The sequence below is a fragment of the Macaca nemestrina genome, chromosome 15 (assembly GCF_043159975.1).
Source record: "Macaca nemestrina isolate mMacNem1 chromosome 15, mMacNem.hap1, whole genome shotgun sequence".
In the NCBI taxonomy this organism is placed as follows: domain Eukaryota; kingdom Metazoa; phylum Chordata; class Mammalia; order Primates; family Cercopithecidae; genus Macaca; species Macaca nemestrina.
The window spans coordinates 84,240,967-84,264,931 of record NC_092139.1 but is presented as its reverse complement, the minus strand read 5'-3'; the positions used below and the strand labels follow the sequence as shown (position 1 = coordinate 84,264,931).

The 23,965-nt window shown below is 49.7% G+C and overlaps 1 protein-coding gene across 2 annotated transcripts; it reads left to right on the top strand.

Moving 5' to 3' along the window:
* HDHD5 (haloacid dehalogenase like hydrolase domain containing 5) lies at positions 1–22,109 on the top strand. 2 transcript variants are annotated; one of them, XM_011739939.2, is made up of 8 exons: positions 1–153; positions 10,558–10,761; positions 11,731–11,843; positions 13,689–13,782; positions 15,694–15,727; positions 17,931–18,105; positions 20,908–21,096; positions 21,282–22,109. In XM_011739939.2, the coding sequence occupies exons 1-8, from the start codon at positions 28–30 to the stop codon at positions 21,616–21,618; spliced, it is 1,272 nt and encodes a 423-aa protein (XP_011738241.2). In that variant the 5' UTR covers positions 1–27; the 3' UTR covers positions 21,619–22,109. The 2 variants fall into 2 exon arrangements, with proteins under 2 accessions (XP_011738241.2, XP_011738243.1); XM_011739941.3 differs by lacking the exon at positions 1–153 and adding an exon at positions 381–453.
* The last annotated feature ends 1,856 nt before the right edge of the window (positions 22,110–23,965 follow it).

Genomic DNA, 23,965 nt, shown 5'->3' with positions numbered 1-23,965 from the left:
TGTGCACGTGCGCGCGGCGACGGCCGGATGGCTGCGTGGGGCTGTGTGGCTTCCCTCGGCACAGCGCGCTGGCTTTGCTGGCGGGCGGCGCGCGCGGCTGCGGGGCTTCTGGGCCGCCTCTCCCGCAGGAGCTATGCTGTGGGCCCAGCTCAGGTGAGGACGTCCGGGTTCCGGCCGAGCCAGTCGCCACTCAGGGCCGGAGGCGGGGCGGGGAGCCGCGGGGAAGGAGGGACGGCCGGGCTGGCATCCCCGCCTCCTGGAAACTGCCTGGACAGTCGTCGCGCCCGAGTGCGTCTAGCTCTTGCCGGGGGCCCGATGTGCCCTCCCTCCCCCTGACTCGCCCGCGGCCTCGGAAACGCTACTCCCGCGGGAGAGCGCTGGTCAGGACGGCCTCGGTCAGGCTGCTCGTCAGCCCCTGCGCTTCCCGGAGGTGTCCGCGTCCCTGTTTTCCCTGTGCGTTTTCTGATTTCCACCATGAGGTCGTTTGGGCCGTGTTTTTCATCTGCATGTGGAGGAGACGGGGCCACGCGCCGGGAGCCGCGCCTGCGGGTGCGCCGCCCCCAAGTGCGTGTGGGTTTGGTGCGGGCCTTGGGATCAGTTCAGCTCGTGGTGACCTTGGCTGAGCGCTGGAGGCTCCGCGGGCGGGAGCAGGAGGGCTGGAGCCGGCGCCTGCTGTGTGTCCGGCACGATAGTGATGTGTGAGCCTCCCTGACGCTTCGGAGGAGGTGTGACCTTGTGTGGTGAGGAAGCCACAGCGGGAGACGGCTGTGCCGGGACATTAAACCTGATTGGTCAGATCCACGGCTCTCACGCTCCCTTGGGCCGTTTTGCCTTTTCCTGTAAAAGGAACCACTTTGTCTTCTAAACCCACAAGTAGTATTTTACATTAACATACTGATTTCACAGTAATCCTTGCTTGTTTTTGTTTGTTTGTTTTTTGTTTTTTTAGACAGCGTCTCTCTCTGTCACCAGGCTGGAGTGCAGTGGCGCAAGTGGCTCAATATCTGCTCACTGCAACCTCCGCCTCCCAGGTTTAAGCGATTCTCCTACCTCAGCCTCCTGCATAGCAGGGATTACAGGTGCGCGCCACCACACCTGGCTAATTTTTGTATTTTTAGTAGAGACAGGGTTTCACCATGTTGGCCAGGCTGGTCTCGAACTTGACCTCAGATGATCCGCCCATCTTGGCTTCCCAGAGTGGTGAGATTGCAGGCGTGAGCCACTGCGCCCGGCCAAACTACTTACATTAAAAAAAACGCATAGTGCTTACTTTATGCCAGGTTCTTCACAGTTATTCGTATAATCTTTATAACAACTCCGAGGAAAGTACGATTATTAGTCTTCCCATTTTATAGATGGAGCAGAGGCACAGAGAGGTTAAGCAGCTTACCCAAGGGCACACAGCTGGTAAGTGACAGAATCTGGAACTCAGGTAGTCTGGTGCCAGAGTCTAAGCTCTTAACAGCTGTGTTGTCTTTCTGATTTTTACATATGGAGCAGCTGAGGTTCAAAGCAGCTGAGTGACTTGGCCAGTGTCACAGAGCTAGAAGTGACCAAGATGGAAGTATGAAATGAGAATATGTTGATAAAAGGACTTACAAACTGTGAGGATATAAATATAAGGAAATATTGCCCTCATTTGTAACTATTATATTGGCTCTAGCATCTCCGCAGAGTCCGGAGATGTTTCCAAGTGACTCTTCGGTAGAGTAGAAAAAGAAGAATGCAGCATAGCATAGAGTTTGAGCACGAGCTTTAGAATTGAATCCTGTGCAGTCTGTTAGCAGCTTCACTTAAGGCAAGTTACTTAGCTTTTCAAGCTTCCGTTTCCCCATCTATGTAATGGATCTATTACTTGTAATCCCAGCTACTCAGGAGGCTGAAGCAGGAGAATCCCTTGAACCTGGGAGGGAAGTTGCAGTGAGCGGGGATTGGGCCACTGCACTCCAGCCTGGGCAACAGAGCAAGACTCTATCAAAAAAAAAAAAAAAGAAAATTAATCTTAACTTAGTGTAACTTTTTTTGCTTTACCAAGTTTTTAATTTTTGAAACTTTTTACTTTTTTGTAATAGCACTTAGCTTAAAACACAACACATTGTACAGCTGTACTAAATAGCTTCATTTATATCATTGTTCCATAGCTTTTTTCTTTCTTTCTTTTTTTTTTTTTTTGTGACGGTGTCTAGCTCTGTTGCCCAGGCTGGAGTGCAGTGGCGCCATCTCGCCTCACTGCAACCTCTGCCTCACGGGTTCAAGCAATTCACCTTCCTCAGCCTCCCAAGTAGGTGGGATTACAGACGCCCGCCACCACGCCCAGCTAATTTTTGTATTTTTAGTGGAGACGGGGCTTCACCATATTGGCCAGGCTGGTCTCGAACTCCTGACCTCATGATCCGCCTGCCTTGGTCTCCCAAAGTGTTGGGATTACAAGCATGAGCCACTGCGCCTGGCCAGCTTTTTTCTTTTATTTTCTTTTTCTTTTTTTTTTTTTTGAGATGGAGTCTCGCTCGCTCTGTCACCCAGGCTGGAGTGCAGTGGTGTGGTCTCAGCTCAGTGCAAGCTGTGCCTCCTGGGTTTACGCCATTCTCCGGCCTCAGCCTCCGGAGTAGCTGGGAGTACAGGTGCCTGCCCCACGCCTGGCTAATATTTTGTATTTTTAGTAGAGATGGTGTTTCATGTGTTGGCCAGACTGGTCTCGAACTCCTGACCTCGTGATCCGCCGGCCTTGGCCTCCCAGAGTGCTGGGATTACAGGCGTGAGCCACCATGCCCTGCCTTAAAATTTTTTTTGAACTTTTAAGTGAAGACACAAACATATACTAGCCCAGGCCTACACAAGGTCTGGTCAGGTAATCCATATCACTGTCTTCCGCCTTCACACCATTTCCCATTGGAAGGTCTTTAGGGCAGTCATATGCATGGGACTGTCATCTGTGTTAACAGTGCTGTCTTCTGTATATCTTCTGAAGGACCTCTCTGAGGCTCTTGAGGTGTCACTCTTACCAGAAATATGTCCATTGTGGTTTGCTTGGTTTCTTTTTTTGTCATAGGTTTGCTTGTAAGCGGATAATGTACCATAAACATTCTTCTCTAGTAATGAAAACCTTTTGGTGTTGGAGTTCATGTTTCAGACTTTTTAAGGAACTTGAGGTCTGTAAAAGCTTCTGCTGAACCCTTCACTGAATTTTCTTGAATGTTCTTTTCTTTCTGCAGCTACCTTTTCTCTTGCCTCTTCTTCAGCTATGAGTTCCTGTTCCCTTATAATCTTAAAGGACCATTGTATATGCAGTGTGTCATTGACTGAAACATCGTTGTGGTGCGTGACTGTATTACCATCTTGCATTAGTGTGGTACATTTGTTATAATTGATGTACACCTTCACTTTTTATGGTACTGGGTGCTTGGTTCTCTGTGTACATCCTGAAGGTTGGGGAGGGGTTTGTAGTGATGGATGAGGGAGCCTTATGGATATTGCTCCAGTTTTCCTGAAAACTTTGCTGTTCTAATTACAGGGGCTATGGATTCTTATTTTTAAGAAGGCAAATCTTGGGCCAGGCGTGGTGGGTCATGCCTGTAATCCCAGCACTTTGGGAGGCCAAGATGAGCGGATCATGAGGTCAGGAGTTTGAGACCAGCCTGGCCAATATGGTAAAACCCCGTCTCTACTAAAAATATAAGAAATAAGCCAGGTGTGTTGGTGCGTGCCAGTAGTCCCAGCTACTTGGGAGGCTGAGGCAGGAGAATCGCTTGAACACAGGAGGCGGAGGTTGTAGTGAGTCGAGATTGCACCACTGCACTCCAGCCTGGGTGACAGAGTGAGACTCCTCAAAAAAAAAAAAAAGGCAAATCTTACGACTTTACGCAATGACCATTAAAACTATGTATGGTAAATTTTGCAGCCATTGTACAAATGAGCTTTTTTTTTTTTTTTAACTATGTAAGTTTTCAGAAATTCAAAAATTGGAATAATATGAACCCCTGTGCCCATCTCCCAGATTGATTAATGTTTTTCCACACCTGCTTTGCTTATCTCCCTCCTCCTTTTTTTGTGGCTCTGAGATTTTAAAGTAAATCTCTGATTTCTTGTTATTTCAACCCTAAATTCTTCTGTGTGTACCTCTAAGAAAATAAGGACATTCTGGCTGGGTGCCATGGATCACACCTGTAATCCCAGCACTTTGGGAGTTGGAAGGATTACTTCAGCCCAGGAGTTCCAGACCAGCCCAGGCAATATAGGGAGACCCTGCCTCTACAAAAAAAAAAAAAAAAAAAAAAAATTAGCCAGGCATGTAGTGGCACATGCTTGTAGTCCCAGCTACTTGGGAGGCTGAAGCAAGAGGATCCTTTGAGCTCAGGAGGTTGAGGTTGCAGTAAGCTGAGATGACACTAGTGCACCCAGCCTTGGTGACAGAGTAAGACCCTGTTTTGTCTCAACCAAAAAAAAAAAAAAAAAAAAAGGACATTCTGAACATAACCACAATGCCAATATCATACCTAACAACATTAGTAATTCCTTAATATCACTTAAAATCTAGGCCTTTACAAATTTTTTAAATTTATTTTTTATTTTTATTTATTTATTTATTTATTTATTTATTTATTTATTTATTTATTTATTTTTTTGAGATGGAGTCTCGCTGTGTCACCCAGGCTGGAGTGCAGTGGCGCGATCTCGGCTCACTGCAAGCTCCGCCTCCCGGGTTTACGCCATTCTCCTGCCTCAGCCTCCGAGTAGCTGGGACTACAGGCGCCCGCCACCACGCCCGGCTAGTTTTTTGTATTTTTAGTAGAGACGGGGTTTCACCATGTTAGCCAGGATGGTCTCGATCTCCTGACCTCGTGATCCACCCGCCTCGGCCTCCCAAAGTGCTGGGATTACAGGGTTGAGCCACCGCGCCCGGCCTATTTATTTATTTTTTGAGATGGAGTTTACCTCTTGTTGCCCAGGCTGGAGTGCAATGGCGTGATCTTGGCTCACTGCAACCTCCACCTCCTGAGTTCAAGCAATTCTCCTGCCTCAGCCTTCCGAGTAGCTGGGATTATAGGCATGTGCCACCACACCCAGCTAATTTTGTATTTTTAATAGAGACAGGGTTTCTCCATGTTGGTCAGGTTCATCTCAAACTCCCAACCTCAGGTGATCTGCCCTCCTCAGCCTCCCAAAGTGGTGGGATTACAGGCGTGAGTCACTGCGCCTGGCGCCTTTTTATTTTTTAAAACCAAAAAAATTGAGATAAAATGTAGACCTTATTAAAATTTATCTGATTGTCTCCAGATTTTGAACAAATGAGTTTTAAGTTTAAATTTTCAGAACAGTATGCTCTGTTCATAACGGTACAAAAAAGAGATGTTAGGGCTGGGCATAATGGCTCAAGCCTGTAGTGCCAACACTTTGGAAGGCCGAGGTGGGAGGATCCCTTGAGCCCAGGAGGTTGAGGCTGCAGTGAGCCTCGATTGTGTCACTGCACTACAGCCTGGGTGACGGAGCAAGGCTGTTTCTTAAAAAAAGTGTTGGCCGGGCACGGTGGCTCATGCCTGTAATCCCAGCACTTTGGGAGGCCAAGACAGGTGGATCACGAGGTCAGGAGATTGAGACCATCCTGGCTAATATGGTGAAACCCCGTCTCTATTAAAAAATACAAAAAACTAGCCGGGCGAGGTGGCGGGCGCCTGTAGTCCCAGCTACTCGGGAGGCTGAGGCAGGAGAATGGCGTAAACCCGAGAGGCGGAGCTTGTAGTGAGCTGAGATCCGGCCACTGCACTCCAGCCTGGGCGACAGAGCGAGACTCCGTCTGAAAAAAAAAAAAAAAAAAAAAGTGTTGGCCAGGCACGGTGGCTCATGCCTGTAATCCCAGCACTTTGGGAGGCCAAGGCAGCAGATCACTGGAGTCCAGGAGTTCGAGACCAGCTTTGAGACCAGACCAATATGGCAAAACTGCATCTCTGCCAAATACAAAAATTAGATGGGTGTGGTGGTGCGCACCTATAGTTCCAGCTACTTGGGAGGCTGAGGTGGGAGGATCGCTTGAGCCCGGGTGGTGGAGGTTGCAGCAAGCCAAGATCACGCCTCAAAAAAGTGTTGGAATCGCCCAGTCCTTACCTCCAGGGACTTACTTTCTAAGGGCCACTCTTTTCCTTCAGAAAGGGATAGGGTGGTCAGGAAGTGCTTATTTCTCCCTAACCGTTTATCCTTTGGGTCATTCAGCATCCAGTCAGCCTTTGTCAAGCACCTGTGAGTCTAAGCACTGTGCCAGGTATGGGGGTAAAGGGCAAATCACATCCACTCCTCCCTTTAAGCCCAGGCAGTGATTCTCCTTGAGAAGAATAGGAAAATGAAATCCGAAAAGTGCTGTGGTTACTTTTTCCAGGAAGAATGCATGTAACGTTTAAAGAGGCTTTATGAAATCTATCTGTGGACCTAGGTTAGGACCCCCATTCTAGTGAGATTTCTTGGGGAATAGGGAGGGACTCCAGGGATCCTTGAGGGTACATGAGTATGTTGACGAGAGAGAAGAAATGGAGCTCACGGAGGGGGGCTAGCAGGAGGTGGGGGAAGCAGTCCTGGGGTCCCCTGTTTTCTCTGAGGTGCTGCCGAGTTGCCAGCTGAATTTGAGGCTGAATCCTGAATCCAGCACTTGTGAACTAGGTGACCCTTGCTGAGTTCTCTCTGAGGTTGGTGTCTTATTTGTCCAGTCAGGTAATTTAGTGCCTGTATATTGAACACCTTGTATAATAAACCAGGCACATTTTGCTAGGCAAGGCCATTTGGAGATGCTGACACTTCCCCAAAGGGCTGCCAAAAAGAATACATAAAAATGCCTTTGTTACATGTCTGGCTGAGTGCTTGGGACAGTGACAGGTCTGGGTGCAACAGCATAATCCTGTGAAGCCAAGGGTTAGAGGCACCATTTGTCCAGGCATTTCCTGTGTGGCATGTGGAGCTTGGTCCCTTTTCTCTTGGCAGCTATTTTTTGGTGTTCAGGTGTGATATCTTGTTGGCTCGAGGTACTTCCTCCTGTTTTTCCAGGGTCCCTGCCCCCCTCCTGCTTGGCTCTGTAGCTGTCATTGTCCAAGCTTGGAGGGCTGGTGTACAGGCTAGCATGGAGGAGCTGGAAGACTGCCTCTCCCGGGGGTCTTGCCTGTTCAGTGGAAGGGAGATGGGATCATTACAGCCACTCCAGTCCCTATTTTACTGACCCAGAGGCATCCCTCAGCTTCCTTGACCCCACATGCTCTTGGTTTTCCTCCTTGCACTGTCTTTTGCTGGCAGGTCTTGTGTGGTCCCTTATTAAGTTGTATTGTTCTTCCTGGTTCTCTGAGAGGAGAGACCTTCCACATTTTTCATCTCCAAGACCTGTCCAGTGCTGATGTCTCCACTTGCCTGTCTCCTGGTCCAAAGTGGGACTTAACCTTGTATCCTCCAATGACCTCTCACTGCCTGCTCCTACTGTGCCCTTGGGTTCAGTGACTCATACCAGCATCCATCCTCCCGGGTTCCCAGACCAAATTAAAAAAGCATGGGAGTCCGTGTGGCTCCCTCTTCCCTCCACCCCTGTATCTGGATGGTTACCAAGTCATGACTGTTCTGTCTCTGATAATGCCCCCTGATCTCCATTCTTATCCTGCTCTCCCAGGTGAAACCTCCGTCTTCTCTGTCTTGGATTGCGTTTGGTCCCACCTGGTCTTCTTTGAGTTAACTCCTTTCAGTCTATCCAATGTGGTCTTTTCTCTGCAGCCAATTTTTTTTTTCTATAGTTCGGGTCTCATGATACCACTTTCCATTTTCAAACTCCTTAAATTGGCCTAGGAGACCTGTGATGGCCGATCTTCCCCACCCGTGTGGGTCAGGTGCCCCTGGTGTGGGCTCATCTCTTAGTGCAAGGCTCCCTGTAGACTGTCCTGGGGCTGCTTGTCTAATTGTCTTCTCATTGAACCATGTAGGCAGGCAGGAACCACTCATCTAGTCTGGGGGTGACTGGGGGGTGCAAAGAGTTTTGTTACAGGATATATTTAACACTTTCATTGCCTGGCACAAAATTCTCTTTGAAGAAACTGCCTTTGTTTAATTCTGTTTATTTAGAACTTACCTAGAATTGATTTGCACTTGCAAAAATGCTGCTGTTTTAGAGTTTGCTTTCTAGGCTGGTTGCTTGCTCTGTCACCCTAGCTAAGAAACTAGGAACTGGAGCGCTATTTCTTTTCCTTTCTTTCTTTCTTTTCTTTTCGTTCTTTCTTTTTTTTTTTTAATAGAGTCTAGCTTTGTTGCGCAGGCTAGAGTGCAGTGGCGCGATCTCGGCTCACTGCAACCTCCGCCTCCCAGGTTCAAGTGATTCTCCTGCCTCGGCCTCCCGAGTAGCTGGGATGACAGGCGCCCAACACCACGCCTGGCTAATTTTTGTATTTTTAGTAGAGGCGGGGTTTCACCATGTTGGCCAAACTGGTCTTGAACTCCTGATCTCAAGTGATCTACCCTCTTGAGCCTCCCAAAGTGCTGGGATTACAGGTGTGAGCCACCACACCTGGCCTGGAGCACCATTTCTGTTTCTGGTTGCTCTTTATAAAGGGAGCTCTGTGCATAGAGTGGGTGTGTCAATAAGAATGACTTGACCTGGTTGGCACCAACAAAAGAAGAATAGCGAACAAGTTAGGGTAGATTTGTTTTGACGATTGAAGAATATCTTGTATGTTAACAGGCAGTTTATAAAACGAGAAATGGAATGATTTTTAAAAACAGCATTCAACTTTATAAATCCAGGAAATGCAGATCAAGAAGAGATAATTTTTTACCTTTAAATTATCAAAAAGTTTGATAATTAACAAACAGTTGTGAAAATCAATAATGTAAGGGTAAAGTACGTTGCCAGTGGACATGTTTTTGAACAGCAGTTTGTCAGCAGGTGTTTGCGTAATTACATTTGCTCTCTCTGATTTATTACTCCTATTTTTAAGAATCTAGCTCAAGGAAATACCCATAATGTGGGAAAAAAAAAATCAGTATTCCTGAAGAGATTACTTGTAGCATTATTTTTCATAGCAAAATTGTGGAAAACTCCAAAATACAGAGAACAATATTAGTGAATCATTCACTCAGAATAGTATGTAGCCAGAAATGATGTTTAGGAAATAGAGCTATGCATAATTAATATGGAATGGTAGGGCGGGGTGCAGTGGCTCACCACTGTAATCCCAGCACTTTGAGAGGCCAAGGTGGGTGGATCACCTAAGGGCAGGAGTTCGAGACCAGCCTGGTCAACATGGCGTAACCTCGTCTCCACTAAAAATACAAATATTAGCTGAGCACGGTGGGGTGCACCTGTAATCCCAGCTATTTGGGAGACTGAGGCAGAAGAATCACTTGAACGTGGGAGGCAGAGGTTGTGGTGAGCTGAGATCGCACTGCTGCTCTCCAGCCTCGGCGACAGAGCACGACTCTGTCTCAAAAAAAAAGATAGCCAAGAGATACCAACTAAAAAAGTAAGATGGAAAACAAAGTCAACATGATTCTATGTGTGTGTTAAGATTAGAAAGTTATGTATACTATGGATTTAAGCCTTCTGGAAATTAGCCAAGACAGGAATAGGACTAAGTAAGTTGGAGACAAGAAACTTCTGAAACATTTTTATATTGTCTGTAGTGATTGAGGTTATATTTGTTTTAACTTTTTGCTATAATAAAATCTTTTTTTTTTTTTTTTTTTTTGAGACGGAGTCTGGCTCTGCCGCCCAGGCTGGAGTGCAGTGGCCGGATCTCAGCTCACTGCAAGCTCCGCCTGCCGGGTTTACGCCATTCTCCTGCCTCAGCCTCCAGAGTAGCTGGGACTACAGGCGCCCGCCACCTCGCCCGGCTAGTTTTTTGTATTTTTTAGTAGAGACGGGGTTTCACCGTGTTAGCCAGAATGGTCTCAATTTCCTGACCTCGTGATGCACCTGTCTCGGTCTCCCAAAGTGCTGGGACTACAGGCCTGAGCCACTGCGCCCAACCAACTTTTTGCTATAATAAAATCTTAAAAGATGGTTATAAAGGCTATTGTAATCCATAAAAATATTTATGATATGTCAAGCAAAAAAGAACGAGATGATGCAAAATTGCATATAGTACAGTTGTAGCTACAAGACAAATGTAAGAATAGATAAAAGGGAAACTATTAATTGGTTGTTTTAAAGTGTTGGGGTTAGGCCGGACTCGGTGGCTCACACCTAATAATCCTAGCACTTTGGGAAGCTGAGGCGGGAGGATCCCTTGAGCCTGGTGGGTCAAGGCTGCAGTGAGCCATGATCGCACCACTGTACTCCAGTCTGGGTGACAGGAAGACTCTGTCTGTAAAAACAAATGATTAAAAATAAGTGTTGGGATTATATTTTCTTTGGATTTCTCTATGTTCTAATTTAAAAATTACCCTATCAGAATCCCGTCTTCATTTTTTCGTTCTTTCTGACAGGTTTTCAAGGGACATGAGTGACCCGAGGATGGTGTTGAGCCTCTCTTTGTAAGGGTTGTTTCCTTGTTCTCTTCCTACCTCTTGACTCACATACTGGTGATTATCTTACCATCTCTGCAGAGCCCGCCCACCTTTGGGTTCCTGTTGGACATCGATGGAGTGCTTGTGCGGGGCCACAGAGTGATCCCTGCTGCTCTGGAAGCCTTCCGAAGGCTGATGAACTCCCAGGGGCAGCTGCGGGTGCCCGTGGTTTTTGTCACAAATGCTGGGAACAGCTTACAACACAGCAAAGCCCAGGAGCTGTCAGCCCTGCTGGGGTGCGAGGTGAGAAGGCAGCCAGAGGCATGGAAGCCCACGGACCTGGTTCTTAGTGGACCCCCCGCCCCAGCTCAAGTCCCTTTCCCTTGGGTTGGGATATGGAATCACCTGGTCCTAGGTCATGGCCACAGCTGAACACAGAAATCCTGCCTGTGTATTTGGTAGTTGTAGTTTATGTCCTTGTATCTGTTTCTTTTCTTCTGGGTATTGGGGGTGTGAGTCCCTGGAAAGCAAAGGTCACACACATGTCTGGAACTCTGCACAGCGGGAATAGCAGGTGCAGCTCTGAAGTCACACCTTGGCTTTCCTGAGTGTGATGTGTACACCCGAAGGAGTGCTGTCCTCTTCAGCCACCTGCAGCCCTGCACCATATCCCAACTTTGATGCATTCTTGTTTGTTGAGGGTGAATTCAGCTTTTGGCAAGAGTCCTTTGGAGCCAAGAGAGTAAATAAAATGGCTGGTGTATTAGATGATGCTGCTCAAAGTTGCATGTAAAGTGTGACGGAATAAAATTGATTCCTTGCTGTGATTTCCAGAGAGAATTCCAAAAACCTTCCAACTAAAGGCTGCGTTGTTAGGGTTAGTATAAATGTTAAGTAGCTAAGTCTTAGCAGAACTGAAAATAGAAAGTAAAAGACCAATTTCTGTGACAGTGACAGGGAGCACACATGAACCCTGTGGCTTCCAAATGGGGGCTTGGGAAATCCAAACTGAACCTGACGGGATGGCGGTGGCGAGTGGTCAGAACCCACATCTGTGGCATTTCTGGTCTCTTGTTTTGTGTGGCAAGAACCAAATGAGACAGGTTCTTCTCACATCTGTTTGGGTGCCTTTTAGAAGTGCTGCTGGGTGCTAGAAAGGGCTTTGCTCACCTTTCTTTTTCTGAGCAGGCTAAAGGACCTGCCACCTGTCTCATTATTTCCCTTAACAGTTCTGTCTTCCTCTGCCCTCCCCTGTCTTGGCTGTCCCTACAGGTGGATGCAGACCAAGTTATCCTCTCTCACAGCCCCATGAAGCTCTTCTCAGAGTACCATGAGAAGCGGATGCTGGTGTCTGGGCAGGGGCCCGTGGTGGAAAATGCCCAGGGGTATCCTTTTGGTCTTAACTCTGGCTGAAGGGAAGGGGCAGGGCTGGGGCGTTTCCTCCCTTAGCTGAGTGGGGACTGTAGTGAGGAGTGCCGGGTGCTGGGGTACACAGGCGATGTTGTGGGCTCAGGGGAGGGAGGAAAGCTCCCGATTGTGGTCAGTCCTCATGTCTGGTGGTTTCTAGAAGCCAGTCCTCATACCCCTGCATCAGAATCCTCCGAGGGGCTTAAAATACAGATTCCAGGGTATCTGCGCTGGAGCCTTAATTCACTAGGTCTAGGGTAAAACTCAGGAATCTGTATTTTTTAAAAAAACAAAACATCTCTCTTAGTGGTTCTGTAACTAGGTTTGGGAACCCCTGCTCTAGCCTCTTCCTTGGGGTGCCCAGTCAGTTTATTAGCCAGTGGTAGTGAAGCAGCTATGGGGAGCTTGTCTCTGGGAGCCTGCGGAATAATACCTGGCCCCTGTTTCAAGCAACTGAGTTGTGCTGAGCACGTCCTGTGTGCCAGTGGTCTGCTGCACACTCTGAATGGGATGAGGACTGGGATGAGGACGTGAGGCTTACGAATAAATCAAGGGCTTGTGCTTGAGGAGGCAAGAATAACCCTGTGCGCAATAAAGGAGCGTTTACGATGGTGTATGATGGACGTCCTGTAAGCTCACAGGAGCTGCGCCACAGGCGTTGAGGGGAGGGGTTGGAGTATCCCTGGGGCAGGAGTTGCCTGTGGCTTCTTGGAGGGGTACAGTGGAGCCCCGGGAGATGGCTAAGCTTTCTTAGGCAGGGGAAGTAGGAGGTTGGGAATGGGATAGGGAGAGGAATGAAAGAACAGGAAGGGTGGGTGGTGTCGGGAACCTTGGAAGTAAACTTGAGGAGTCTGACCAACTTCTCAGGGCAGTGGAGGGCAAAGCAGGCTTTATTACTGATGGGGCAATCTGATAGAATCAGGATTTTGGGGGAATTCATTTTGAAAGTAATCTGAAACCATGTCCAGTTAAGATTGCAAGTTGGAATTGACAGGAAGATGGAGGCAGCTGAAGCTGGCTTGTCCCTCCCCAGGGCCTCCTCTTCCTTGCTGATTTGGGTTCATCCTTTAAGATTTTAGCTCCAGCCCTACTTCTCCATGACTCCTCTGGACTCCCCAGCCCACTGAAGAGTCTCTTCTGAGCTCAGCACTGACTGGCAGCACTGTTCTTAGAACACTGGTTTTAATGGGCTCTGAATGTGCTCGGCTCCTTGGGGACAGAACCTTTTTTTTTTTTGAGACAGGGTCTCACTCTGTTGCCCAGGTTGGAGTGCAGTGGTGCAATCATAGCTCACTATAGCCTTGACCTCCTGGGCTCAAGTGATCCTCCTGCCCCAGCCTCCTGAGTAGCCTCCTGAGTAGACTACAGGTGGGTACCACCATGCCTAACTGACTTTATTTGTAGAGACAAGGTCTCACTACGTTGCCCAGGCTGGCCTGGAACTCGTGGCCTCAAGCCATCCTGCTGCCTCAGCCTCCCAAAGTGCTGGGATTTCAGGCATGAGCCACTGCACCCAGCTGGGGACAGAGATTCTTACGTGCCTTGGCCCCGTGGGCTGTGCCCAGTGTAGGACCTGGTAGCTGGCATGTGCCTGGTGACTGCTGGTGGGTTAGCCAGGAGCTGCCCTCTCTACTCTGGCTGTGCAGTTATAGCCTGCCTGCCAGCACCTGCAGGATTTGTGCCATCCTTGCTGAGCTCTGCTTGGTGCCCTCCTGCCTGGCTTGATCAGGAGTGGGTTGTGTTCCCTTCACTTGTGATTTGATGCATTCAGAAAGGCTTCTTCCCCAAGAACTGTCCAGCATTACTTCCTGAGCTTGCTCCAGGCTGGGCTTCCGAAATGTTGTTACCATGGATGAGTTGCGGATGGCCTTCCCTCTGCTTGACATGGTGGACCTGGAGCGGCGGCTGAAGACCACGGTAATAAGGAGCACGGGTTGGGCTGTGTCATCCTTCACTCCTCCCGTGCCCTGCATTGGCTGTGTCGCTGACCTTGCAAGCCCTTCTGCAGAGCTGTGATTTGTCCATGCTTCTGCATGTCCATTGCCTCTTTGGAGGCACATCTGGCTAAGGGTTTTGTTCCCTGAATTTATGAGAATGGCCCAGAGGCTGGTTGCGGTGGCTTATACCTGTAATCTCAACGCTTTGGGAGGACTGTTTGAGCCCCGGAGTTCAAGACCAGCCTGGGCAACATAGTGAGACCCCCGTCTCTACAAAAAAATTTTAAAAAAATTGGCCAGGTATGGTGGGTCACGCCTGTAATTCCAGCACTTTGGGAGGCCAAGGCGGGTGGATCACCTGAGGTCGGGAGTTCCAGACCAGCCTGGCCAACATGACGAAACCCCATCTCTACTAAAAATGCAAAAATTAGCCAGGAACAGTGATGGACGCCCATAATCCCAGCTACTTGGGAGGCTGAGGCAGGAGAATCACTTGAACCCAAGAGGCGGAGGTCGCAGTGAGCTGAGATCACGCCGTTGTACTCCAGCCTGGGTGACAGAGTGAGACTGTGTCTCAAAAAAAAAAAAAAAGCCAGATATGGTGGCGCATGCCTGTAGTCCCAGCTACACAGGAGTCTGAGGAAGGAGGGTTGCTTGAGCCCAGGCGCTGGAGGCTGCAGTGAGCTGTGATCACTGCACTCCAGCCTTGGCGACTGAGTGAGACCCTGTCTCCAAAAAAAAGGAAAAAAAAAAAGGAAAAAAATAGCCCAGAGAAGTGAACGGCTTTACTCCCTGTCCTCTCTGTATTGTTTGTCATTACCTGGGAACCCCTTTCAGAGTTGCAGCATCCCTTCCAACAAGGAGTTCCAGACTTACTGGCCGGCCTTCCCAGTGCTGCCCAGGAGAGCTGCTGGCCATTGTGAAGTTAGCAATCCTGAAGCCCGGCACTGAGCTGCCCTTGGGAGAGGCGGCTTGCTTGCAGAGGAAGCACTGGCCAGTCTGCACATCTGCCCAGGTGTCCTGTGTGCTGGGCTCATTTTTGAGCACTGACTTTGTCCACCGTCTCATCTGATCCCTGGTGATCCTCTGCAGCATGACTGCCATCTCTCGAGGTGCCCGTTGGCTCACTTTCTCCTCATCGCACTGTCTGCGTATCACATGGCCCAGGTCTTGAGTCAGACCATTCTCACAGTTTGATGACATGCAGTTATAAACAGATAACTAACTTTTATTTGCAGATGTAGCTTAAGTCCTTCCTCCTCCAGAGCTTTCTGATGGAACAGAGCACTTCCTCTCCTGTGAGGGCTTTCTCCCTGACCTGGGCAAGTTCTGTGGAGAACCAGAATGTCAGAGCTGGAACAGATCTCAGAATAGCTCAGAGGCAGCCTCACACAGGGGAGTGACCTGTCCTGGGTCACATAGTTGGTTGGTGGCAGAGCCAAGACTACCATGGCCTGGGGATGGAATGGACCCTCGAGGCTGGTTGAGTGAAGCCGCCTGCTTGAGAACCGACAGGAGGAGAAATGGCCCATCAGGCCCCAATGCCACCTTCATCTCCACGGGCTCACCTGCATCCTTAGCTGCCTGATTCTAGACTCTTACTTGGCTGTGTCTTGTGTCCTCTCCCACCGGAGAAAGACACCTGACCACCCTTCCTCCTGGTGACTTCACATGTGGTGTCCTGCCTGTTCTGTGGCCCCACCTGGCCGTTGTCTTTTCGCCTTTCTCGCATCTTCCTCAGTCCTCTCCAGCTTTCCCTTGGCTTGGGCTCGGCCACGAGTGTGGGGTCTGTGGAGTGTGTCTCCCCTCCCAGCACTCCGGAGGTGGAGGTGTGGTTCTCCAGGAGTGGACGGTGACTTGTGTTTATAGCCTCTCATTTATCTCTCTGCAGCCCCTCCCGAGGAATGACTTCCCCCCCATTGAAGGTAAGAGAGGTCGTCTTTGATGAGTTGTGAGGTCTTTTCTCCCTGTCCCCTCTGGCCCTCGGGCTGTCTCGGTGTGACTGCCTGCAGCCTGGTTCAGCAGCAAGGGGGCCTTGGAGTCAGGACACCCGGGCCCTGGTCTGGATCTGCCACTCACCACCTCTGAGATTGTTGTTAGTCTTTCCTTCCCCGTGCCACTCACTATTGCAGGAAAACCGTAAGCTTAGAGACTTTTAGCAGTGGAAAGGCACCTAGAGGTGATCTGCTCTAGTGTTTCTCCACTTTCAAACCTAGTTCTCCCCTTTTTATAGCAAGAACGTTGGAATATCCCCTTTATTATCCTGAAGCGAAATTCATAGGTAATATAACTTCTATACACACATATTAAAAATTAGTTCAGTATAAAGCCCTAACTGTAATAGGGGGATATAAAAGGAGACATTTTTAGTAAGAAGATAATGTATTTCAGTATGTAGTACTTATCCAAGAAGTAAAATGGTTGCACTGAGCAGCCTCACCATGAATGTTAACAGCTACAAATGCAGGCTGATGTCAGTGTGTTCATAGGTGTGATAGGCGTGTTTTACAGGTGACTCAGAAATCAGGGGCAGCATTGCCATTGGTCAAGTAATTTTCCAAAACAGGGAACAACTCCTGGTAGAGTTTTCAAAAGGCAACGTACAGTCTTCTCTTGACTTACAGGATAGTTGTATTTTTGGAACAGTCTGGTTTATTTTTGGAAAAATCGATGTTTATTGCAACTGTACAAAAATACTTTGTGATTATATGTAAAATAGAATTGTTCAAGTAATTCTGAAAAGGTTGTTCACCTATGTGGATATCAGGATATCAGGTGGGACATTCAAATGTTATTAGGACATGGGAAAGATTTTCCTTTTTCTTTTCGTTGTTTTGTAGAGACGGGATCTCACTATGTTGCCTAGGCTAGTCTCAAACTCCTGGGCTCAAGCAGTCCTCCCACCCTGGCCTCCCAAAGTCCTGGAATTACAGACACAAGCCACCACACGCAGCCATGGGATGGTTTTTTTAAAAATTAATTTTAATTTTACTGTGGGATAGTTTTTGATTGCGCAGGATTGTCCTGAGTGTGTAGCATCCCTGGCCCCTCCCACAACCTTCACTTGCTAGGTTTTAGTCATTGTGACAATTAAAATTGCCCCTGATTTCTAAAGCACCTCATAAGGGGTGGTGCTGCCCCATTGAGAATCACTGGTCTGGTGCAGTTCACCAGCCCTGTACCTTAGTGTCAGCAGAGTCCTTTGCCTAGTGCTTCCTGTGTGTCTAGTCCTGGGCTGTTTACTGATGATATAGTTCATTTTTTTTTTTTTTTTTTTTGAGACGGAGTCTCGCTCCGTCGCCCAGGCTGGAGTGCAGTGGCCGGATCTCAGCTCACTGCAAGCTCCGCCTCCCGGGTTCGGGCCATTCTCCTGTCTCAGCCTCCTGAGTAGCTGGGACTACAGGCGCCCGCCACCTCGCCCGGCTAGCTTTTTGTATTTTTTAGTAGAGACGGGGTTTCACCGTGTTAGCCAGGCTGGTCTCGATCTCCTGACCTCGTGATCCGCCCGTCTCGGCCTCCCAAAGTGCTGGGATTACAGGCTTGAGCCACCGTGCCCGGCGATATAGTTCATATTTATCCTCACAACAGCATTATAAGTAGTGTTGCTGTTATGTAGTTGCAGTTGAGGAAACTGGGGCTTGGAGAAGAGAAGTTACTTGCCCACAGTCATACAGGAAGATCGGTGGAGTCCAGGTTGGGGTTCAAGTCTGTATCACTCCATACCCCCTCTCCTGGCTGTTAGGTTCTGCTGGTCCCTGGGGCTCAGAGAGAAGTGACTGAGGGAACAGGAGCCCTTGCTAAGTCGTGTGAGGGAGAGCGTGGTGGCAGAGCCCCAGTCAGCAAGGAGAAGTAGGCCTGAGACATGCTGCTTTTGTTTTGTAACCTCTTCTGTGAAGCACCAGTGGACTGAAGTCAGAATGGGAGCCCTCAGGAATCTCCTTCCTGGGCCCTGGGCCTTGTGCACCCAGGGTGGATGGGTAAGGGGCTCTACTAGGCTTGTCGGGGAGCTGTGCCCTGCCCAGCTGGGTGCACCATGGGTAGAGGGCTTGTGGGCGGGTAGCCCTAGCTGGCATCCTGAGGGCCTGCCACCTGCCCTGCAGCCCTCACCTGTGCCTCTGTTCTTTAAAGGGGTGCTCCTCCTAGGGGAGCCGGTCCGCTGGGAGACCAGCCTGCAGCTGATCATGGATGTCCTCCTCAGCAATGGGAGCCCTGGGACTGGCCTGGCGACACCCCCCTACCCCCACCTCCCCATCCTGGCCAGCAACATGGATCTCCTGTGGATGGCTGAAGCCAAGATGCCCAGGTGAGGACACAAAGCTCCCAGCCTTGGTCTGGTGGTCCACTCCTGGCTGCTGCCTGGGCAGTCCTGCAGGCAGTTCCCACCCGTCATCCTGACACCGGGGTACTCGGACCTTACTTAGATAGGCCCTGTTGTTGCTGCAGTAAGCTGGCCTTTGGAAGGGCTTTCAAGGATCACTCCACGTATTCGTTACTGAACCTAAACTACAGATTACAGTCTGAGGATGTATTGAGAGGATGTTTCACACATGACCCCTGCCCCTATAATCTTAACAGAACATGCTCTTTGTGTCTGTGGACCCAAACTGTGGATACTTTTTGTGCTGTATCAGTGCACATTCAGTTGCCCTTCCTTCCTTGGCTCTACCCTGTAGCATTGGTTCTTTCACTTTCTTGTTTCCTTTTACCCTTAAGACATAGGGCAGGAGGAAGCAAGCATTTGCCGTGTGTGTGTGTGTGTGTGTGTGTGTGTGTGTGTGTGTGTGTGGTCTCACTCTCTTATCCAGGAGGAAGCAAGCATTTGCCGTGTGTGTGTGTGTGTGTGTGTGTGTGTGTGTGTGTGTGTGGTCTCACTCTCTTATCCAGGAGGAAGCAAGCATTTGCCGTGTGTGTGTGTGTGTGTGTGTGTGTGTGTGTGTGTGGTCTCACTCTCTTATCCAGGCTGAAGTGCAGTGGTGCAGTCATAACTCACTGCAGCCTTGAACTCTTGGCCTCAAGTGATCCCCCTGCCTCAGCCTCCAAAAGTGCTGGGATTACAGACATGCACCATCATGCCAGCCAAGGATTGTTCTGTTGGTTGCACAGAGCAGACAACTGAGACCCAGCGGATAAGTGGCTTTCTCAGGGGCATGCAGGTGCCTACACTCCCTGCTCAGCTGTGTTGGTATCATCTGTTCTGTCTTATTCTGGGGATAGCACAGATAGAGGCAGCCTTTTTTTGGCCCTCAAGGTGCTTACTTGAAGGCCAGCTGACAGCTGCTGTGTACTGTTTGTTTGCCGTTATCTGCATGGCCAGACTCTTGAGTCAGCCTGCTGTTGACCCCCAGTCAACAGTGCTCGTCAGCAGAGGGTGGGCACGGCCCAGTACTGCCTCAGGGCCCATCTCAGTAGTCCTAGAGAGACAGGGGTATGGGATGCTCTTGTCACTTTTAAAGTGTATGTCTGCCGGGCGCGGTGGCTCACGCCTGTAATCCCAGCACTTTGGGAGGCTGAGGCAGGCAGATCACGAAGTCAGGAGATTGAGACCATCCTGGCTAACACGGTGAAACCCCGTCTCTACTAAAAATACAAAAAATTAGCCGGTGCGTGCCTGTAGTCCCAACTACTCAGAGGCTGAGGCAGGAGAATGGCATGAACCCAGAAGGTGGAGCTTGCAGTGAGCCAAGATGGTGCCACTGCACTCCAGCTTGGGCGACAAAGCGAGACTCCGTCTCAAAAAAAAAAAAAAAAAAAAAGTGTATGACTGTGGCTCGAGGCTTGGCCTTGTCTCTGAAGTATTATTCCCAGAGGAGGGATGCTGACACTAGATCAGTGGGCTTGGTTGGTTATGTCGCTGTGAACTGAAAAGCAAGGGGCAGATTTCAATTTATAAACCAGATTTTAGATGAACTTTTCTAATTAAAAATAGAATTCTTTACATAAATGACACTGAAAAATGTGGTGGCTCACGCTTGTAATACCAACACTTCGGGAGGCCAAGGTGAGTGGATCACCTGAGATCAGGAGTTCAAGATATCAGCCTGGCCAACATGGCAAAACACTGTCTTTAATAAAAATATAAAAATTAACGGGGCATGGTGGTGCACACCTGTAATCCCAGCTATTTGGGAGGCTGAGGCAGGAGAATCGCTTGAACCCGGGAGGTAGAGGTTGCAGTGAGCCAAGATTGCACCCAAGTGCCAGCCATCATATCAGCATTCCAGGTGTCAGGAAAGAGTTGGGGAGGGCAGAGAGGGCAGAGAAGAATACCCTACCCCCAGTTGTTTTTTTTTTTTTTTTTTTTTTTTTTTTTTTTTTTAAAAGACGGAGTCTTGCTCTTTCGCCCAGGCTGGAGTGCAGTGGTGCAGTCTTGGCCCACTGCAGCCTCCACCTCCTGGGTTCAAGTGATTCTCCTGCCTCAGTCCCCCAAGTAGCTGGGACTACAGGCATGTGCCACCATACCCAGCTAATTTTTGCATTTTTAGCAGAGACAGGGTTTCACCGTGTTGGCCAGACTGGTCTTGAACTCCTGACCTCAGGTGATCCACTTGCCTTGGCCTCCCAAAGTGCTGGGATTACAGGCATGAGCCATTGCACCTGGCCCCCTGTCCCCAGTTATAAGGATGCTTACTAAAAGCTTAGCCCAGCATTCTGCTTTCCTTGACTGTAGCTTAGTCACATGGCCACATCTCGCTGGAAGGGAGGCACGGGAAGGTCTTTTTCACACCTAGTGGCAATATGGTCAGCTGAAAATGGACACCAGCAAAGAAGGGAGAAGGGCAACCATAGTCTGCCCCAGCTCTGCAGCAGGATTTAAGCTCTGGAGTCAGACTGAGTTGTAATCCTAGCTCTGCCATCTTGAACAAACTACTTAATCTTGCTGTGCCTTGGTTTCCTCATTTTACAAATAGTGTCATCTCATAGAGTTTTTCTGAGAGGGAAATGTGAAATGCTGCCTCCAGTGCCAGCACAGTGTCTGCTACATGTCAGCTCTTACCCTGGAGAAGAGGCTGGTCTGTGTGGTTGCTGCTTAGACAGTGGCAGTCCTATTCTCTAGAAGAGCCTGGAGATCAGGAAGACTGAACTGCTGCATGCTCGTTTCTGGCAGGTTTGGACATGGCACCTTTCTGCTGTGCCTGGAAACCATTTACCAGAAAGTGACGGGCAAGGAGCTGAGATACGAGGGCCTGATGGGCAAACCCAGCATCCTCACTTACCAGTACGCCCAGGACCTGATCAGACGACAGGCAGAGAGGCGGGGCTGGGTCGCCCCCATCCGGAAGCTCTATGCTGTGGGGTAGGCTCTGCCCCTCCTCCTTCATCCCTTTTATGACGTCCCCTTCCCTCCCTCCCTCTCTAGTCTTACCCCCGTTTCCCTATATCTCATTCACTCTTCTGCCCTGAAACTCTGCTCCCTTTGCTTTGCAACATTGAGTTAGGGTTTTCTCCTTTTTCCTTTTCCGGTGTGGCTGCCCCTGCCAGTGACAACCCTACGTCTGACATATATGGCGCCAACCTGTTCCACCAGTACCTGCAGAAGGCGACGCGTGACGGGGCGCCAGAACTAGGGGCCGGGGGCCCACGGCAGCAGCAGCCCTCAGCAAGCCAGAGCTGCATCTCCATCCTGGTGTGCACAGGCGTCTACAATCCCAGCAACCCGCAGTCCACAGAGCCTGTCCTTGGAGGAGAGCAGCCTCCATTCCACGGGCACCGAGACTTGTGCTTCAGTCCAGGGCTCATGGAGGCCTCCCACGTGGTGAATGACGTGAATGAGGCTGTGCAGCTGGTCTTCCGCGAGGAGGGCTGGGCCTCGGAGTGAGGGCAGTGCGGGGGAGGCGAGGGGGTGAGCCTGGACCTGTGGGCGAGTCCCTTTGGCTGGGCTCTGGCCTGATCACTGGGCTCAGGTCAGGGCTTGGTTCCCTTGCCACCATTCCTGCTGCCCCATGAGTGTGGCATTACTGGTCACTTAGAAGAAGACAGTGGCTCTTTTTCCCTGCTGGGTAGCATTTTGTATGGAACTGTCAGAATCTTCTGGGCACAGTTCCCTTGTGCCTCTCCTGGCAGTCTAACCCCAGGCCATTCTCTTCACCTGTGTGCCTCAGTGTCCTTCTCGTTTCAGTAGGAACTTCTGAAAAGGGGGAGGCAGTGTGGAATACTGTGGACGTCTGTGCAGAGCCCTTGCCGGCACTGAAGGCGTGCAGCCTGTCGGCAGAGTGTCTAACACCAGATGCTACTTTTTACTGTATTGTAGTTTATTGCCCAGAGATTTGGGGCTTTTTTTAAAATTAAAATAATTATTATAAATATTCATGATGCTGTCTCTTGTGAAGCTCTGTCTGGAGTGCACTAAAAGTCCTGTGGGAAAAGGAGAAGGAGTGAGTGGTGTGGGCAGCCCAGGGGCTGGGAGATGGGTGGCATTTCAGCTCCACGAGGTGCCCACATCTCCTTTCCTACCTCCCGCCCCCAAAGCCCATACCCATTCTGGGCTGTGAAGCTTGAGGTTGTCTAGGAATGAGTTTGGCATATACTTAGCTGTACTTAGCAACTTCCCTGGAGTGGAAAAGGAGGGATCTTGTTACTGATTGTTCTAAAGGAAGCAGCTCTTCCTGCAGTGATTCTAGAAAACATGCCGCTTCCTGCATCCCTTCCTCTAGGAGTAACCAACTTCATTTCTTCATTTGTGTCACCCATGGCCTCACCATCTGCAAATCCCCCACTCAGTTCTCGTCCTTATTTTACTCCAGTAGCCGTTTGCGTTTGACACAGCTGATACCTGCCTCCCTTGTTCTTTTTTTATTTTTTAGAGACGGAGTCTTGCTCTGTCATCCAGGTTGGAGTGCAGTGGCACGATCATGGCCCCCATGAACCTCCTGGGTTCAGGCAATTCTCCCACCTCAGCCTCCTGAGTAGCTGGTACTACAGGCACACACCACCACGCCTGGCTAATTTTTTTATTTTATTTTTTATTTTTGGTAGAGACAGGGTTTTACCATGTTGACCAGGCTTGTCTAAAAGTCTTGGCCTCAAATGATTTGCCCGCCTTGGTGTCCCAAAGTGCTGGCATTACAGGAGTGAGCCTCCATGCCTGGCCTCCTTCCCTTATTCTTAAAGCCCTCTTGGCTCTCTCCGCCTGACTCTTTGTTTTTGGGGGGATGGAGTCTCACTCTGTTACCCAGGCTGGAGTGCAGTGACACGATCTCAGCTCACTGCAGTCTCCACCTCCTGGGTTCAAGCAGTGTTTGTGCCTCAGCCTCCTGAGTAGCTGGGATTACAGGCATGCTCCACCATGCCTGGCTAGCTAATTTTTGTATTTTTAGTAGAGACAGAGTTTCACCATGTTGGCCAGGCTGGTTTCGAACTCCTGACCTCAAGTGATCCGCCCTCCTTGGCCTCTCAAAGTGTTGGGATTACAGGCGTGAGCCACTGCTCCCGACCTTAACTGATTTCTTTCTTTCTTTTTTTTGAGATGGAGTTTTGCTCTTGTTTCCCAGACTGGAGTGCAATGGCGCGATCTTGGTTCACTGCAACCTTCACCTCCTGGGTTCGAGCGATTCTCCTGCCTCAGCCTCCTGAGTAGCTGGCATTACAGGCGTGCGCCACCACGCCTAGCTAATTTTTTGTATTTTTAGTAGAAATGGGGTTTCACCGTTAGCCAGGCTGGTCTCAAACTCCTGGCCTCAGGTGATCTGCCTGCCTCGACCTCCCAAAGTACTGGGATTACAGGCATGAGCTACCGCGCCCGGCCCTCAACTGATTTCTTGACACCTCTGCTTGGATGCCTCAGAGGTGCTTAGAGGTCAGGGAGCAAAGGAGGTTGAGAGAGTGGCTGTGAAACAGGAGAACCAGTGTCTTGGAGGCTGAGTGGCTGAGCACTGAGGAGCTGTGCTCATTCCCTCAGTGTAAGTGTCTCTGTGTCCACGACCAGACACTGAGCGCAGTCCACACCTCCTGCTTAACTGTCTTCCCCACCTTAGGTGGCTGCGGCAGCTCCTTGCTCTCCTTGTCTAGGCCCGAGGGCCTGGCGTCCTGCTGAGCTCCTCTTAATTTCCCAAGTGAGCTCTGCTACCCACCACGCCCCACCCCAGCTAGGCCCCTGGCCTCACCTGAGCTGTTGCAGCCACACTTCTGGCCTCCCTGCCTCTGCCCTTTTCTCTCCCACCTGCTCT

What these genes read in the sequence shown, in the direction of transcription:
- HDHD5 (XM_011739939.2), top strand. Translation starts at nt 28, where the DNA reads ATGGCTGCGTGGGGCTGTGTGGCTTCCCTCGGCACAGCGCGCTGGCTT. An exon ending in GTGGTGGAAAATGCCCAGGG is followed by an intron (nt 11,844 to 13,688) that starts GTATCCTTTTGG and finishes AGCTTGCTCCAG; the next exon opens with GCTGGGCTTCCGAAATGTTG. An exon ending in AGCGGCGGCTGAAGACCACG is followed by an intron (nt 13,783 to 15,693) that starts GTAATAAGGAGC and finishes ATCTCTCTGCAG; the next exon opens with CCCCTCCCGAGGAATGACTT.